This window comes from Ixodes scapularis, unplaced genomic scaffold (genome assembly GCF_016920785.2).
Source record: "Ixodes scapularis isolate PalLabHiFi unplaced genomic scaffold, ASM1692078v2 PGA_scaffold7__128_contigs__length_106722199, whole genome shotgun sequence".
Classification (NCBI taxonomy): Eukaryota; Metazoa; Arthropoda; class Arachnida; order Ixodida; family Ixodidae; genus Ixodes; species Ixodes scapularis.
In genome coordinates, this window is record NW_024609882.1 from 102,360,561 (window position 1) to 102,378,247 (window position 17,687).

Sequence of the window (17,687 nt, forward strand, 5' to 3'; positions counted from 1 at the left end):
CCTTCTTTCTAACATTTGTCACACATTCAGTTTTAATATCCAGCCACTAAACTACCAGTATATACCATGGAAAAGTTCAAAATATTTTCACAATTTGGACACTCAAAAAAACTTCAAATTAATTAATCAGATAGCATGAATGATGTGAAATGACAGAAATCTGATCTTCGTCCACCCGAGTAAGTTACCAAGCTTTCACCTAATTACGAAAGATAAAGGCAATGTCACTGATGGGTCCGGCTACCAGAGGGCCAGTACTTCTGAGGACTTTCCTGCGAGCTTGGATGCAAGCAAGTCAGTCGTTCAGCTCGATCACTAGGTAGATAGACTTACCTACCTATCTCAACAAGCTGAAAGCCAACCTGAAGGTTCCTGCTCCATGGAATTGCCATGCACTTTGTTATTTCTCAGGATTCATCATCTATAGCATGCAAGCTGCCTGCCTCAAATGTTTCAGCTATTGGCTCCATTCAACCACCTGCTCCAGAAAAATGTGAAATAGAGGTGTGTATTAAAGGAAGACGACGGCTTTAACAAGGCAAAGCAGACACTGCTGTGTCAGGCTCCTGGTGTATCGCAACCACACTGAGGAACTGATCCTGAATGTGCCACACCTCCAGAGGCAGTTGGACCAGTGTCGTCACACAACATCCACGGAGTCAAAAGGCCCATAGGAGGTTAACCTTCTTCCAAGAATTCCATGACACACGCATGGGTATCAACGCAATGAGGTAAGGCAATGGTTGATGCCGTACAACCTTGAACAATATGCCAACAGGCTGCATTAATGCCACCAGAAGCAGAGCCACAAGCTTGGCCAGAACCCACAGCTCCATGGACAAGACTTTACATGGACTGCACTGCACCTATCGAAGGTAAAACGGTGCTAATTGTGGTAAACAGTTACCAAGATTGAAAGAAACCACTGGCATCTGCAGCCAGCCAACTCCACTGCAACAGTCGAATATCTGAGGAACACGGTCGCCTGGTTAGGACTTCCTGTTTGCTTGGTGTCCAATAATGGAACACCATTCCCCGGCATGCTGTTTACCGACTTCATTACTCAGAATGGAATTGGCCACCTAAGGACTGCACCTAACTATCCACAGTCAAACAGACTTCCCGAGAGAGCTGTCAGAACGATCAAGGACAGTCTAAAGAAACTCTCGGGTGGTTCTTTGGCCGCATACTTGCCAAGATGGCTCCTTGTGTACCGTCGCACACCACCTACCACAGGAGGACAATCTCCAACAGAGCTCGTGTTCAACGTTTGTCCTAGAGTTTGCTGCATGGACCTCATCACTGAGACCCAGGAGCCAAAGGTAGACCTGGAAAGACCTAGCAACCTCAAAGAAAGCAGCCCTGTTTTTGAAAGAAACATGGGAGCTGTAGAACAATGGGGACCAAGATCATCTTCCAGGTTGTCGAAAACTGCATGACTTTGGTAAAATCCACCATGGCACAATGAAGCAACACCTGGGCCAGTTGTGCCCCAGACGCTTTAACTCAACTCATTTCTAGTCAGATGATGATATTACCACTGGGCACTAACTTGATTGGCAGTTAACAAGTGAAAAAACCAGGCTATGGACCAGGAACTGAGCAGGCATTTTAAGCAGTGCAAGGGTGCCCCACTCAGGCACGGGGGACACCAACCAAGATGAACCTTTAGCTTGTGCGGCAAAGTGTTGGATCAGGCCACCACCAGGGGTCAGTGTTTCTGGGGGCTTCCCTGTGCAACGGCCATGGGCTTTCTCTCTTTTCTCACACTTTCCAGTGACCATGTAACAAATATGTATGACACGGCCATGTCAATTATTCCCTAATCAACAAATAGGTATGATCCTTGCACTCCATGGATGAAGCAGCCACCAACAATTTCAACATTGGTCTGTATGGAGTCAAAAACAAGGAAATAAAGGAACTTCTGACACACAACTATTCTTGATGCATGCACACAATAGACTACTTCCATAAAGCCCTGCATGCAACACGGCGCGCGTTGCACTCTGGGAACTAGTTGGCCAGGGAGGAGAGTGGCATGGTTTCAGTTTCGATCGACACGTCGACCAGAGATTACACACAGAGCGTGGACTATAAACGGCCCTTATCTCATGTTTTCTGGTCCCAAGAGCGTCATTTGTGGTCTATAAACTAACCTCAATGGCCAGACCTCGAAGCTTTAGCACAAGCCCGAGACGTATATAGCTTCTCTTAACACATGCTTGTTCTATTTTTGTACTTGAGATTTTTGTTAGCGTTTCGAGGTATCTGGACGAGCCAGTGCTGGGAATCTCGACGCTGCGAAGCTCGGGGATCTTGCTTATGTACGAATCAACAGGCTGTAGCAACCAATAAGTATGCATACATCGAGCTTGCACCTTTACATTATATGTTGTTGATCAGGAAGTTTGTTCGTTTCGTGCGTCCATAGAAGAAATATTACTTTTTGCAATTACTGTTTTCTTAATATGCCTGTGTACGCGAAGTAAAACTCGGAGGTGCCATTGAAAAGCTCAATTATAACACACTTCTTATCTCTTATCTGTACTGACCCGCAGCGCTGCACGAAGCGAAGTCCCCACCCACTTGCATTTTACTAATATTCAACATCGCATATGCACGTAAAGTTGTCCTGCAATCGTATAGGCACATTCGCGCATACAAACCGTTTTAAGAAAGCAAAAGTCGAGCACTTGTGTGAAAAATGTTGCACCATTCGCCAGAAGTACGCCGGACGGGTATGAACCCCTATGCGGTGCGCCAAACGAACGAAATTATTCAAAGTGCATTTGACGGTTGCTAATGGCCATAATATTTGTCATGTGTTAGCTTTCTTCCTGCCTGAGTATGCCGCGATAATTTCGGACACACCGTTCAGGCACAGATCTTGGGCGTCAGTAAAAGCCCGTCCAAAAAGGCTTAGCGAGGAGTAGGGGACGCTTGTTAGGGCCTCCGTCGTAGCTAGCCCATCTCCGCGTTTGCGAAAACGTAATCTTCTATCAGCATAAAATTTGAGTGGGAGATATATGATGACACGAGGAAGACATCATAGTAACTTTGGTGCAGTAGTGAGGTCGAATTTATTGCGTTTCCTTAAAAGTTTACGCGTCAACGCTGGGCTCAACTTTGATACTCCTGTGAGAATGCGGCTTGCTTTTTGCCCAATGAAGTAACAAGAAGCGGACGTTTGGCAAACAAAATAGGTGAAAGGCTCCAGGTGAACAAATTTCAGTTCTACTTCACTGGTACTAGACGGGATTATTGAAATTGAACTCAAAGATGCACTCGTTAAGGTGACTAAGCCACGTCTTACTACGTTTGCATACGCACTCAAATATCCGGTGTTTCGGGTACCAAAAAAAGTGCCCCGGCCTTCGTTTTGTATCGCTCGAGAATGAGTATATTGTACATTCGTAAAAAAGTCAGATAATCGAAAACGCAAGCAGTGCGTTCGGTCGCAGCGTGATAGCATGAGATGAATCTGCTCAGTCGAAACCGAAACTGAGTGGCCAACTAGTTCCCAGAACGCACTGCATGGTATTTCGCCGCAATGGGGCGCGTCGGTTTTGGAAGAAGTCCATTGGCCAGCAGTCTCCTTGCAACATCCTGGACACAGCGACAAAACCCAGCCCTTGCACCTGTTACACTGAGTACGAGCGTCCGACAAAAACTAACTCACGGAAAGGAAATGGCGGCAGTTAGGTCTACTGCAAACGAACTAACACACAGATACCTGACAATAATTAAGTCTGCAACTACAATGAAATAAAATGAGACAGACCCAAAAGCTGCAACCGATGACCATGGAGGGGACATGGGTCTCGTGCCTCTGCAAGAAAAAACACAGAAACTGCAAAATTAAAATAGGCAAGTGGATAAACCAAAAGGGTCGGAGGCAAAGCATAGGCTCCCAGAAGCGTAAAGGTGCTGCACGGTGAAGGCTCACATGGAAAGCTCATGAAGTAAAGGGATGGCTTGCAAATGTCTTAAGCAAGTGCAGAAGTGAAAAACTTGAGGATACAGAGAGAGTGCATATTTCGAGGTGTGCGAATGACACGAGGAAAGTGAACAGAAGAATGACAGGGGAAAAGACAAGCTAACATGGGCAGGAGGTCTCTGCATAGGCTTTCATGTAAGACACCAGGAAGGAAAGTGTAGGCTACAAACATCCACATGAAGCAAAAAGGGATGAGTGAAACATAAGCAGTGCACAGCACAAGGAGGAGGACAAGAAAAAAAAAAACATGATACAGAAGAGCAAGATTGCATGACAGCGAAAGCTTCACATAGGCCTACACGTAGATCAGAAGAAAAATTGCTCCCCACAAAGAACCGTAGCAAGCGTAAAAAAATTCAGAGGCTTCGTGCAGCCATACGCACAGAGCACAATAAAAAAAAAAGCTTCCCACAAACATCCGAAGCAAACGTAAAAGTAAAAGAATATTCTGGGACCTCACTCAGGCTTACATGCAGAGCATAAGAAAAAGCAAGCTTCCCACAAAGAGCTGAAGAAAGTGTGAAAAAAATTTAGATGCTTCACGCAAACTTACACGCAGAGCACAAGAAAAAGAAAGGGTTCCCACAAACATCTGAAGCAAGCATGAAAAAAATCCAGAGGCTTCATGCAGGCTTGCACATAGAGCATAAGAAAAAGAGCTTCCCACAAACATCTCTAGTAAGCGTAAAAAAAATTCAGAGGCGTCACACAGGTTTACAGGCAGAGCCTAAGAAAAAAAGCGTTCCGCAAAGACCCATAGCAAGTGTAAAAAAAATTCAGAGGCCTCAGGCAGAGCACAAAAAAAATGTGCTTCTCACAGACCCGTAGCAAGCATAAAAAAAGTACAGATGCTTACAAGCACAGCACAAGAAACTTCCCACAAACATGTGTAGCAAGCATAAAAAAAAAATGCAGAGGCTTCACGTAGGCTTATATGGAGATCACAAGAAAAAGGGCCTCGCACAAACAACCGTTGCAAGAGTAAAAAAAATTCAGAAGTGCCTCGGTAAACAAGGAACGCAAAAAATGAAAGCTGCCCTTAACACAAAGAAGAAAGCAAAGTAAAAACAAAATGAGAACGGGACAACAGTTTCATCAACTAAGGCAATCTAAAACACTAATTGGTTTTCCGAGGTCCTGCCATCGACTGCCGAAGTCCCTGCGTTCAGCTGCCCCAGCCGCCAACTCGCGACTTTTTTCCCGCAGGAACAGTTGCAGCCGTGCATGGCAGAATCGCCTGATGAGCTTCATTTTGATTTCATGGCAGTCGGGCAGCTGAACACATTGGCTCTCTGCAGCCATCCTCGCCGATAGGCCGTCCAGGATGCCCCGTGCATGCATCAAATCCGCAATGAGGCTGCGAAAGACACTTTCACAAATTGTGAAGAGGGCGCGTGCAGCTTCAGAGGGGCAGGTCAGAGCGTCAGGGACATAACTCTTTAGCCTGAGGAGGCTATTTGCAGGTGCCATGGGGACTTGAACAGCTGCAGCACACGTGTCACATGTAGCATTATGTTTTACAACTCTTCGTACCACATACCCGCGTAATAGTCAAAGCTATTCTCCTCAGGTTGTGACATGGCGAGTTCTACCTCCTCAAGAAAAATGTCGGTGGGCACAGCAGGTTGTACATCCAAGTCTGCGAGGTCAGCCAGGTAAAAGGAGGCATCGTCCAGTTCGTAGGACCCTGCCTTGGACGCCTTCAGGTACTGCGAGTGTGTGATGATTTTCAAGGTCATCTTAAACTCCAAGAAGTTGGGATAGGGTTGCCCTGTCGCATTACCGAAAACAAGTTTTCATGGCAGTCCTGTGTGAATCTGGATGTGAGCACAAATGAAAAAGAATGTCCCTCAATGAGACTTTGCTGCAGGTCTAGAATGGACTTGGTAGAGAGGATTACCCCCGCCTGCACTGGCTTGAACGCCCCATCCCCAATAGTGAGGTGGAGAAAAAGATCCTTAAATTTGACCAGAAAGTCAAGGGTGTTCTTGTAGCAGGCCTTATTTTGCCTGCTGATCGCAAGGACTGGGTGCCTGCTGCTCATAAGATCAAACCATTTGTTGACCTGTTCCAAGAACCAAGCCGTGGTGAGGAAGTTGGTGCTCCAGCCATGATTCTCCACCAGGAAGCGCAGGGCAGTGGCCGTGGAGTGACTGAGGACCCGTAGGGCAGTGCTCACCTACAAACACAGAACTGCTTTAGATCATCAAGTGTATGCAATGTTTGGTAAACTCGACTGAAGGAATCAATGATTTGAAACTTCCCCCTCAGTCAATAAAAGAACAGCATGGGCACTAAACGAAGAAAAGGCTGCTAACTTCCATTATTGTTGTCCATACGAATGGTTTTTGCTGGTTTTTTACGAGTTTTTGCCACTCTCTTAAAGTTGGCAGTTCCACTTGATGAGCAAAGGTGATGAATGCCAGCACTGAAGTAAAGTACACTCCATGGTTACTTTCGTAGCTGTGCGTTGCTAAAAGTGTCACCGACTCCGATTTGTGAACCACTGACTGATTTTGTTGAAAACACTTTAAGGGAAGCTATAAAGAGGTTCTCCAAAAAAAAATGAGTTAGAGGTAAATTCTTCCGTATTTGTATCCTGCAAATTTGAATATGCACTATTTGCTCAAGAAGTATCACCCAACGCAAAGAAATATTTAAAAAATTCACTCGGCATGATGTCACGTCAAGAACTTTCACCTGGCCACCGAAGCTCAAGCACCATCTCTCGTGCAGTGTTCCGGCACATGTGACCAGCCTTGCCCAATGCAGCGTTTTTTTCTTCTCGTGAAATGGTGCGTCATCTGCTACAGACGCCTAGTTCCCGCTACAATCTTTCACGCCTGACCAACATCCGCTAAATCTTTTATGAAAGTTTATAGGTGTACTAAACTTACGTCGAAACAAACAGGCGAGTGAAAATCGTGAGCATGAGGTGAATCGCACACAATTTGTTGACCACTCAAATAAGCTTGCAATAGCTGCAGAGATTCCGAGGATCCTTGTTGCGACACTGCTGTCTCTCAGAAATTTCCTCCTAGCTTCTTACACCTCGGGAGGGCGGGGCTTCAGCGCTATGGTCAAAATGCTTTGATGGCTACTCCGGGCCTCAAATTGACAAATAATTTTGATATTCGTGATACTGGAGGCCATATGAAGATGATGCAAGTGTTTTTTAAAGGTACAAAACCGCTTTAGTTTCCCCTTAAAGGGGCGGTGCAACGATATTCATTTGGAATGTTTTTCCCTTTACACGAGCTTACTGGCACTTGTGGTAATCAAGGATACTTGCACGCAACGCCACTGACCAAGAAACTCCTTTGTTGCGCCGTAATTTCGAGGACAAAACCCAGTGTTTTTATTCAATCTCTCCTTCGCAAAATCTGATGACGTAGCTGGGCGGTAGGAGTACCGCCCAGTGACGATATTTGAATGCGGCTCATAGATTGGACCCGAGCATGGCGTGGACACCCGATATGGGCTCGTGATAATTACTAGCTCAAGAAGCATTCGGGTAGTGGCCTGTGTCCAATCGCTGCAATGACAACAACAGCCGCACCGTAACAATGTCTGGAAGCCAGCGCGTGTCGAGTGCTTTGCCGACCCTAGCGCGTGGCTATGATTAACATTGGCGGCATATAATCGGCTCCAGATCGCGTGGCCGCTTGTTCTGGCTGCGAGTTGAGGGGGTGAAAGGTGCTCGTTTTTCTTAAATTTTTTCTGCGACTTCGATTGCGTGTGGTGAAAAACGAACGAGTATTTCACAGGTCATTAACGTCAGGGATCCGTTTTCAGCGGTATTTGCGCAAAATACAAAAATCGTTGCATCGCTCCTTTAAGCAGGCACGTGCGAATAACGAATTTTATGTTTCAAGCGAATAAGAAGCTAATAGTGACTTGGGTCGAATAATTTCGAATCGCATATTGAATACTTGCTGTGCCTTTCTGATACTGCCATTGCGCTCAGCTTCCGCCATCTTGACAGTGTTGATGTCAAGATGGCGGAAGGTAGTTTAGCTTAATGGAAGCTAACCTAAGTTAGCTTCCAGTCGTGTGTAACTAGCTTAGCTAGCTACAAACAAGCTAAGCTACATGCTAACTTAGCTTAGCACTTTTACCTTAGTACACATTTTTCAAAACATTATAGTATTTGAGTGATGGATGAGTGTGAACGAGTATGAATAAAAAGTCATTTTAGATATGATATAAAGACTATCATACCTAAAACACCTAATATCAAGGGGCACACAGTAATCCACTGAAATGAGGTTAGACAAGAGTAATTTTGAGTATGTTTTGTTCACGTTCTCAAGGATGTGCGTAAATTCTGCAGTTGCTAATCGAAGCAACAAATGAAGCTTGTCATTTAGTTCTCCTTGTCAACAGCCTTTTTCCTGTAGAGATAGCTTTCTAGTGCACAAACTCAGCATGTGAGCAATGATTATACTTTGTAAAGGAAAATCTAGCTGGTTTCATTTAGGTTATTCTCAAGTATCTGCCTACCCACTGCCAAGGCTCAGTTAATTCTGATCTAAATTACTGAATGACTCTCGCTTCAAATAAATCAAGCCCTACATAGAGATTGTAAGTAGATGAGAGATTTGTCAGTCCTCTTGCTATACCCAAATATTCGTTTTAAATCTTAGACTAAAGAAATGATGAGCAATGATGCACACTGCTTGACGGGACCTCAATTGTAGAGTAACACATATTCATGGTAAAAGCCAGTTTTTTTTTTTTTTTGGCCTTGAGGTAAGCACTCATATTGACCAGGAACATGAACAATCATTACGCTACATTACAATGTTTTCCTGAATTCGTCGCACACGCGCGTGACCTCTTCTTCTCTGGAGGTGTGCCTTCCACTCAATGCACAATCGCAGTGCCTGCGAAATACGCACGATGACAGTGCTTTCTCTGTAAGTGTCGCTTCTGCACAGCACACCGGTGCTCCTTAAGAAGCGCACTCAACTGCGCTAACTCGCTGCAATCGCGACTTTGTCAGCACTTAGAAAGTGTGCACATCACCGAACGAACGGCACGCGGCCAACTCATCGCGAGTCCCAAGGGCAACTGATAAGAGCGCTAGAGCGATCTCGACATCACAGGACACAGGACACACACGATTGGTAGGTGAGATGATGACGTTTTATTCTAGTAGGGCCGCGCCAATCACGGGGTGCAGATTAGAACTACCTTCCACTACATTAATGAAACGCTTAGTACCTGGGAATGGTGACTAGAACGACGTCACGTGAGAACTGTGTATAGCCATAGGCTGGGGATGGCAACATGTGCAGCATGTGCTGAGCTGTAAACAATGTTTAATTTTGGCCATTCGTGTGCAGAGATTAGTCATGAGCTGCCCAAATGTTTGCCGAGGCACTTATTGTCACGAAACCAAGTCAAGTGTTCATGCAGTGCTCGTATGGAATCCATAAGCCTCATTCGACCATCATCACCACAGGGTGCTCTCCTAGACACCGTCAGCATAATTACCTCCATGGTCGCATCAGCAAGGTTACAAAAATTGGGAGTGAAGGCAACACTCCCCCTCTAAACTTGAATTCACATCTCGACGAGTGCAAGATACTGAGGTCAAACTAGTGCTGTATGCCTGCGATGAGAGAATCATTCCAACACAATATCAATAATCTACCCCTTCATACCACACTGCAACTAAGTGAAAAAGGAACCATGACACCAACTTATCATTTAAAAATAAATTGTGTAAAATACAAAAACACTACAGTTACTAACAAGGATATTATACCTGCAAATAATCAACAGGGAGCTTTGAAGCATTTGAGTAGCCTGACAACAAACTTGCCTTCAAGCCGCCGCCCTAGAGTTCTAGACGACGGCAATGGGAAGCTCCCCTCCAGTAGCAAGTCGTAGCCCAAGCTGCCACATGCAGATCGCATCTGCAGCGACTTCTTCACCGTCTCATTAGACCACTTGGACCCCCTGTTGTTGGATCTCGATAGAGCTGCCAGTTGGTCCACAGTGAAGAACTCGTGTAAGTGAGACCGGAATGTCGCTTCCCTTGTCTTTTGTAAGGCAGCCTGCCTCACCAAGCGATGATTCTCGTTCTCCAGCTGCTTGATCTTCCGGCTCATCTGAAGAAAGACATCTTCAGTGAGCCTAGGTGAAACGGGTGATGGAGAAAGAGGCTGTAGGGTTCGCTCAGAGGTCTTGGCCGCTGGTTGCCACAAACACGGTACAAGAATTGGGTGTCGCCCACCTCATGAGATCACTCCAAGCAGTGCAAGAACCATGACACATACCCAGCTGGTGGAGGCCGCCGACACCAAAGTGCCGAGGGCAGCTGCGCTGGCCTGGCCGCGCTGGTAGTCACTGGTCACCTGCAGCGAAGGGTGCGGTGGTATTGCTACACGGGGGTATGCAGGACCCTGGAAGATGCTTACGAAGCACGCCCCGCTGGTGGTGGGGAGTGGCTGCGTTAGCAGGCCGCCCTGCAGGGCCGCTCCAGAGGTCCTGGCTGCTGGTTGCTGCAAACACGGTACGAGAATCGGGTGATTCCCACCTCACAAGATCACTCCAAGCCGTGCAAGAACCACATACCCAGCTGATGGTGTCTGCCGGCACCAAGGTGCCGAGGGCAGCTACGCTGGCCTGGCCGCGCTGGTTGTCACTGGTCACCTGCAGCGAAGGGTGCGGTGGTATTGCTACACGGGGGTACGCAGGACCCTGGAAGATGCTTACGAAGCACGCCCCGCTGGTGGTGGGGAGCGGCTGCGTTAGCAGGCCGCCCTGCAGGGCCGCTCCAGAGGTCCTGGCTGCTGGTTGCTGCAAACACGGTATGAGAATCGGGTGATTCCCACCTCACAAGATCACTCCAAGCCGTGCAAGAACCACATACCCAGCTGGTGGAGTCTGCCGACACCAAGGTGCCGCGGGCAGCTGAGCTGGCCTGGCCGCGCTGGTTGTCACTGGTCACCTGCGGCGAAGAGCGTGGTGGTATTGCTACACGGGGGTACGCAGGACCCTGGAAGATGCTTACGAAGCACGCCCCGCTGGTGGTGGGGAGCGGCTGCGTTAGCAGGCCGACCTGCAGGGTCGCTCCGGAGGTCCTGGCCGCTGGTTGCTGCAAACACGGTACGAGAATCCTCGTTTTGCAGAAATATGGGTTCGAAAATAAATGGATTTGTCGCCCTTTCTCTCTTCATGCTGGCCGAGCGGAGAGGGACGAGGGCTTCTTTGTATTTACCTCGGGGTGAAAGATAATCCTCAAGGGGGACAAAAGTGGTTTTGGGGGAGCTCTATCTAAGTCAATGCGACACAATAAGCCAACGGGACGCAGTGGACGTGCCTGCGGCCAGGGAACTCTCGTCTTTTAGCCATGCACTCTCGAACCACTAATTCTGCAAATGGTCCACTGGGTGTTGCCCACCTCACGAGATCACTCCAAGCCATGCAAGAACCATGACAGATACTTAGCTGGTGAGGCTGTCATAACATTACAAGGCAGCTGAGAGTGATGAATGCCTCATGCATTAACTTAATAGAAGCAACAGAATATGAGTTATTGGGTTTTGACTTGCATTTCCATGAGGCGGGGTTTTGTGCTGTGTCAGGCTGCAACACTGAATGATGGTGTCTCATGCACTCTTGCACAAGGACCACTCCGATTTAAAAAAAAAAAAAAAAAAAAAAAAGTCTCTGACATGGAACAGAGATGTCAACAGCCTACCAAGTCCACATTATTATAGGTGACCTGTGCCTCTTTCAAATCATATCAGTAAAAACATCTTAACACAAGATAAATTATTGCTTTTAATTCACTCTCATAATCTAGGTAAATACCAAAAGAACAAAAATCTCACTTATCCTCGTTACACACACTCACTTGACTTTCAGAATGCAGAAACAAGCTCGGAACAGCTGTGGCTTTTAGCCTCCTCCAGCCGTCAGAGCACCTCGCCTGGAACTGGGAGGGCTCGAAGTGGTCCTGCAGCGAATAACGTTTTGGTAGACGTCAAAACTGTGTATTCAGCCGCTCGCGTCACAGTACAGTTATTCCGCTGACGAGAGGCTCACGCTTTCACAATAGGCTCCTTGCACTGACGTCACATCGCATACTTTTGCACACCAAGTAAAAGGAGGAGAGGGAAGCTGCTTTTGTAAGAATTTTGAGTGAGAGGTTAATCTTCTATAATCTTCTGGGAGGAGAATAGCGACGCCTGTGCTAATCCGGGAGGCACAAAGGAGGGTCCTGATAAGAGGGGAGCTCCTTCTTCCCCTCTTCTCTGGAGGGTATCGGAAATGACGTCATGTGCAAGGAGCCTATACACCAACTCATGTTTACAAACAAACCGAAGCGCCCGGAGCGCCCCTAGCGGACGCCACCGGCGCCGCGCGTGCGCGATGGGGGTGTGGGCAAAAAGCTCGCCATCGCCCATAAACAAACCATTGAAATGCGATGTTGTCGGCGTCGGTGTGAGTCCCCCTGCCCTTTTTCGCGTTCGAATTGTTGGTTCTACGTCTTCCTGGCGATGTCTGACTATCTTGAGCGGCGTAAGCGAAATTACCGAGGCTTATTACACCGCAAAACTTCGCGTGAATAATGTGACATGCGGCGATTCATTCCGCGTGGACGCCGCAGATTGTACGCTAAAGCCTGATTCGCATGATGAGATTTCGCTCAGAATTTTCAGTCGCGACGCAGCTCGGGCGGCAAAAGCGTGAACCGTAGCTGAGATGGTCGACGACGATACTGAAAATCGCAAGCAGAATCGAACCAACTGAATTAGGCATAACAAGTCGGTGTTGGTCACTGGTAACAATGACCAACATCTTCGTATTTACTGTTTACATCCAGCCTACTTACCAACCTTCAAATTTAAGTCTTTTGAGGCCTGCACTCACTTCTTATCGCAAGTACCGCGCCAACATTTGGTCTATACGGACCGGCGTCGTCTAAGAGAGCAGACGACAAGCAGAAACGTTTGAAAGAGCAGACGACAATTCGAACAATCAGGCGGCCGTTTGAACTTGAAGACGCACTGAACGTAGTCCACAGGTGGTCCGCACAGCTTGACAGTTTTCTCGCGTTCATGTTGGAAGAAAACAAATAAATCTGATGGCCACAAGTATCCGTGAATTCAACCCAAAGTGCTTCCCGCCCAAGCAATCGTTGCCCGACGGCGTCTGCTTTTCCCTTTTCACGGCACATATCAAGATTCTTGGACGAACCGAGCACGTGAAAACTGACCTTTAAACCTTTCTCGACACTTTTGGTACGGCCCCAGTCGCGGCGTTTTGACGAGAAGTTAGGTTATAGTCTGGTTCCTTTCAAAACAACGCAGGAATGCACGTCTGGCATGGGGACTTCTGCCCACAGCCCCAGACCGGAAGTGCGACCGACGCGCCACCACCGCGCCGTGACGTCGCAGAGATGAGTTGGTGTATAGAGTAAAGCTATACGCACTCCGGAGTGCGCTTCGCGCGGAAATGGCTATACGCACTCCTCCGAGAGATCATGCCGCTCGGGCCACCCTTTTCGAACGGCGCGTGAATCACTGGGGCGCTCGTTAACACAGCCCCCCGCCTGCGTTCACGCCGCTTCGCGGCGACAGTATCGGCTGCTAATTACAAAGCGTAACCAGTACACGCCGCTTCGCGGCGTCCAGCCGGCAATCCAAGCCCCGCTGTCCCCGATCGCACCTCCGGAAAGGGAGTCCGATACCATTTAGTTCTGTGAAGTTTCTCGACAACATTCGATTTTTTTTTAATTTTTTTTACTGTTCATCGCAAAAAAGGAAATGTCGTAAATATCGCCAAATGCCTCGACAAAACAAAATGTTTGAGAAAAAAAAAAAAAAAAAAGTAGGCCCACCGCGGATCGAACCAATCGAACCCGCGTCCACTTGCGTATGAAGCGGACACCCTAACCCCTAAGCCATGGCACCGCTTAGGAAACACAAAAAAAATAAAATTGGCTTGCTCTTTATGTTTATACAGCCTTGATGGAGATGCGCCTCAACGGGTAATCGGTCTCTTAGCTGTAGATGAGAAATTTAGCCAGTGCGGTACAACCGCTAACCTGGGATTTTTAACGTGCATCACGCAGTAGTGATCACACGAACGCGTGCCGGTACGAAACTCATCCAGATCGAAACGGGCGGGGGCGGCGGGGATCGAACCCAGGAGGTTCCCAGCGGAAGCTTTCGCTCCACGCTCCGAGCTGAGACGCGTTAGCCCACTCGGCCACTTCCTCCCTTGCTTAGGAAACACGTTGTGTCCACTCTTTTCATACGAGAAAAGCGGAGTGCGTATAGCCATTTCCGTCCGAAGCGCACTCCGGGGTCTCTTCAAAATATGCGATCTTACAAATCCATCATCGCACGACCGCCACAGGCCTGAACCACTCGTCTTTCTGTGGTGAAGCGAAAGCGCACAGGACGCTTCCACGGCAGTAGAGAATAGATCACAAAATACACGGTTTCGTCCCAGTGCACTCGCGTCCACCGTGCTCGCGTCACAATATTAACAATGAACAATACCTCACCTCGCAAAGGTACGTTCTGTCGGGAGGTTTCCACCCCGCGCCACGCCTGATTCCTGAAAGCCACAGTTTCCGTCTCCTCGGGGATTTCGGCAGCTTGAACAAGCGAATTCCCCTGGAAGCTCTGTTCCGGCACTTCAGAGCACAACAACGACCCATTTTTCAAACAAGACCGGAACGGCGGAACTCCCCCCTCCCGCGGCTACACAAACTTTTGTTTACGTTATTTCAATTTTCAACGCACGTGTCCGCGTGCGCATTCGTTTATTCTACCATTAAAGAAGGCTATGACGAAAGGCTCACATGCACCAAGTTTTCAGTCACCGAGCGTTAACCTTTTTAACTCTAGCGACGCTAAAATGAAATTACCGAACCCTGCTTTACTTTTGAGGCTCACGACCACCGCTAGGGGAGGTTTTGCGGCTTGTGATTGGCTAGGTGGCGTAAGCTACCGCCCGATCCAAAGGGCTCAGCCGTATTCATCCATCCATCCATCCATTGGCCACGAGCGGCCTGTCAATCAACTATTCGACCAATAGAATTTCGCCCCATTGATACCAATGAATGGCCAAACTCTCCCAATATACGGCTCTGCGCTACTCTGCTCCGAAGGAGCTATATAGTGCTCTAGTTTTACCCAACGAGCTCGTTGGTCTTACCTAGGGCTCTAGTTTACCCCGCCGAACCCGCTGAATTTCCCGGAGGTATGGAGAGGGCGCTGCTGTCGAAGAAAATGATGCCGCCCAGAAAGCGCTAAATGGAATGGTCTATACTTGTCCCGGAAGTGAGCGCTTGGCAGGCTTTGTAACCCTTCCGAGTGCTGGTTCAAAAAGCGTCGAGGGCACTGGATTTTCGCTTCTCATCTCAAGAGAGCCTGTGTTTGTGGCACAGTAAGGGCGCATGTGGACCCGAGAAGTATCATGGGAAGCCATTCAATGTAAACATTGTAAGATTCTAGTTGATCAAGTGGGCATATGTCTCAAGTTCAAATGCCTCATTTTCGGGATTTAGTTTGGAGCACGATTATTAAAACCCACTCAAAGACACCGGAAAGTATGGACCAAAACATCGACTCATCGGTTCAAATGCACTAGGAAGTCCAGCAGCTAGACGCCCGACTTCTGGGCAAGCATCAAATTTCTGGTGGCTTCACTTGCGCGCCCTGCTCGGAGAGCGGCTATGTGCCATCTAGCCTCTTATAATAGAGATCAGTGAGATTTTGTAAAAAATGGGAAAGCCGGAGACCCCAATCCAATCCAAGCCTTAAGCCGAAAGTATCCCAAACTGCATCTGGTGGCCATGCTGCCATTCGGTTATTGACGTGTGTGGTTGAGCGTCGTGTTTTCATTGGGTTTCCGGAAGTGTCGGCGGCAAGAAAGTGCTTGCTTAATCCGGACTGGACGAACCCGAATATTTCGGTATATGCAAATTAGATTAAGCCCGTGCAAAATGCTCCTTACAGTGCTCAATGCTCAATGCCTTGTGTTGTAATGGTCTTATATATTTAACTGCCTCTACAGTGGTGATTCGAATTTCGCCTGAAATTGTCAGGGAAAACCTGGAAAAGTCAGGGAATTTTAAAATAATATTTTGCTAGGCATTCTGAAATAGTAGCTTTCAGTTTGAGGCGAATAGTAGTTTCTTTGTACGAATAATTTTGAAAAGAATAATTTCAAACAAAGCGAATAAAACAAAGCGAATAATTCACTGGCAGCAATAGTTGTGTCCGTAGTTGCAGAGCGTGAGCTCACGATGAGCTTCCACAACACTTTCAGAACGTGCACTTCACACCAGTAAGACTGTTGGTCTTCTCGTAAGATAAGTGGGGTATCGTTTTGAGCATGCGCTGTGAACGCTGCACTCAAATATGGCACCCTGGGCGACTGGCCGCCGCCATATCTCTGCTCGAGCAGGCACGCCCGTGCGATTACGAGCTTGCCAAAGCTACGTTCACCCGCGCGTTGCACGCGCTTGCACGCATGGGGCACCACTTGTGGCGCCATGCTTGCAATTGTCTATAGTTTGTGGCCGTCGAAACAGTTGCAGTAGAGACTCTATCTCATCCAATGATGGACTTAAGCCCAATGCCACAGGCCGCCGGGCCCAATCACGAGCCTGTTAGAAACCGCGTGGTATATTTGCTCCGTCATATGTATCAGTGCGCCGACACGCGTCGTCCGGAGACGAGTTTCTCTTCTGCTGCGGCAGCTCCGTCTGCTTGCTACTACTAAAAACTACTGAAGGGATTAAATACAGCCTGGAAGGGATGTGGCGAAGAGAACCCGTAATCAGAACCCGTGGCCGTCAAGGGGTTATGACACACCAAAAATAAAATATGAGGTAACTATACTGCTAGGACCCATTATATTTTTTTTATAATCCTGCTAAAGTTGTTCTGAAAATGGCGGGATAGTTTCGTGGATAAATCGATTTATATGCGGGTCCCTCGGAGGAAATGAATTGCAACAAACTGTTGATATTTATTTCCTCCGAGGTACTATAAAGATACCTTGATGTATTAAAATATTTTTAGGAATTTGATTGTTTTCTTAAACAACATGTCAAACTCGTGACTCCGGTCGCTTTTCAGTCAAATTTGACAGGTCATTACGTTGTCTGAACTTAAGGTAAATCTTTTTTCTTTGGCTCTACAGAAAGCCCAAAGCAAGCCCATTATATATACAATAATATCATTATGATCTGTCGGCTAGCCGCTCCGCTACCTTCACGTAAATGTTGTAAGAAATAACAAACGTTGAAGGTTTCAGGTCGATTTTCTCAAAAACTCCATTTTTGTAAATTTTTATTTTTTAAATTCTTTTAGGCAAATTAGTCTACTACAAGAAACAACAGTCTAGAAATGTAATATTTTGGTTGTATGTCCTCTGTTTGAGCCGCAGTCACGTGAAATGTGCGAACATTTGTTATTTTTCACAGCGTTTACGTGAAGGTAGCGGAACGGCTAATCAGCAGATCATAATGATATTACTATATCTATACTAGGCATGCTTAGGGCTTTCCATAGAGCCCAACAAATAAAATTTACCTTAAGTACAGACAAAGTAATGACCTGTCAAAGTTGACCAAAATTCGACCTGAGTGACGAGTTTCTGCCACTGCGGCTTCTACGCTTCGTAATTGCAGCCCAGGTGAAAATTG

At 47.2% G+C, this 17,687-nt stretch overlaps 1 protein-coding gene and 1 long non-coding RNA gene across 2 annotated transcripts; both read right to left on the reverse strand.

The window, feature by feature from the left end:
- Window positions 1-5,019: 5,019 nt before the first annotated feature.
- On the reverse strand, window positions 5,020-10,332 carry LOC115314264. Its single transcript, XM_042286564.1, has 4 exons — window positions 10,288-10,332; window positions 9,831-10,119; window positions 6,066-6,179; window positions 5,020-5,709 (listed from the first exon to the last, which is right to left on the reverse strand). The coding sequence occupies exons 2-4, from the start codon at window positions 10,117-10,119 to the stop codon at window positions 5,648-5,650; spliced, it is 465 nt and encodes a 154-aa protein (XP_042142498.1). The 5' UTR covers window positions 10,288-10,332; the 3' UTR covers window positions 5,020-5,647.
- Window positions 10,333-10,473: 141 nt separating this feature from the next.
- Window positions 10,474-11,061, reverse strand: LOC121833342. Its single transcript, XR_006076646.1, has 3 exons — window positions 11,025-11,061; window positions 10,586-10,663; window positions 10,474-10,512 (listed from the first exon to the last, which is right to left on the reverse strand). It is a non-coding gene; the product is annotated as an uncharacterized LOC121833342 (long non-coding RNA).
- Between the last annotated feature and the right edge of the window lie 6,626 nt (window positions 11,062-17,687).

Excerpts from the sequence above, each read along its gene's own strand:
- LOC115314264 (XM_042286564.1), bottom strand. The coding sequence starts at position 10,119 with ATGAGCCGGAAGATCAAGCAGCTGGAGAACGAGAATCATCGCTTGGTG. Across the intron at positions 6,180-9,830 it reads TCTAGGGCGGCGGCTTGAAG|GTGAGCACTGCCCTACGGGT; the intron begins GCAAGTTTGTTG and ends CTGTGTTTGTAG. Across the intron at positions 5,710-6,065 it reads CGGCTTGGTTCTTGGAACAG|TACCTGAAGGCGTCCAAGGC; the intron begins GTCAACAAATGG and ends ACACACTCGCAG.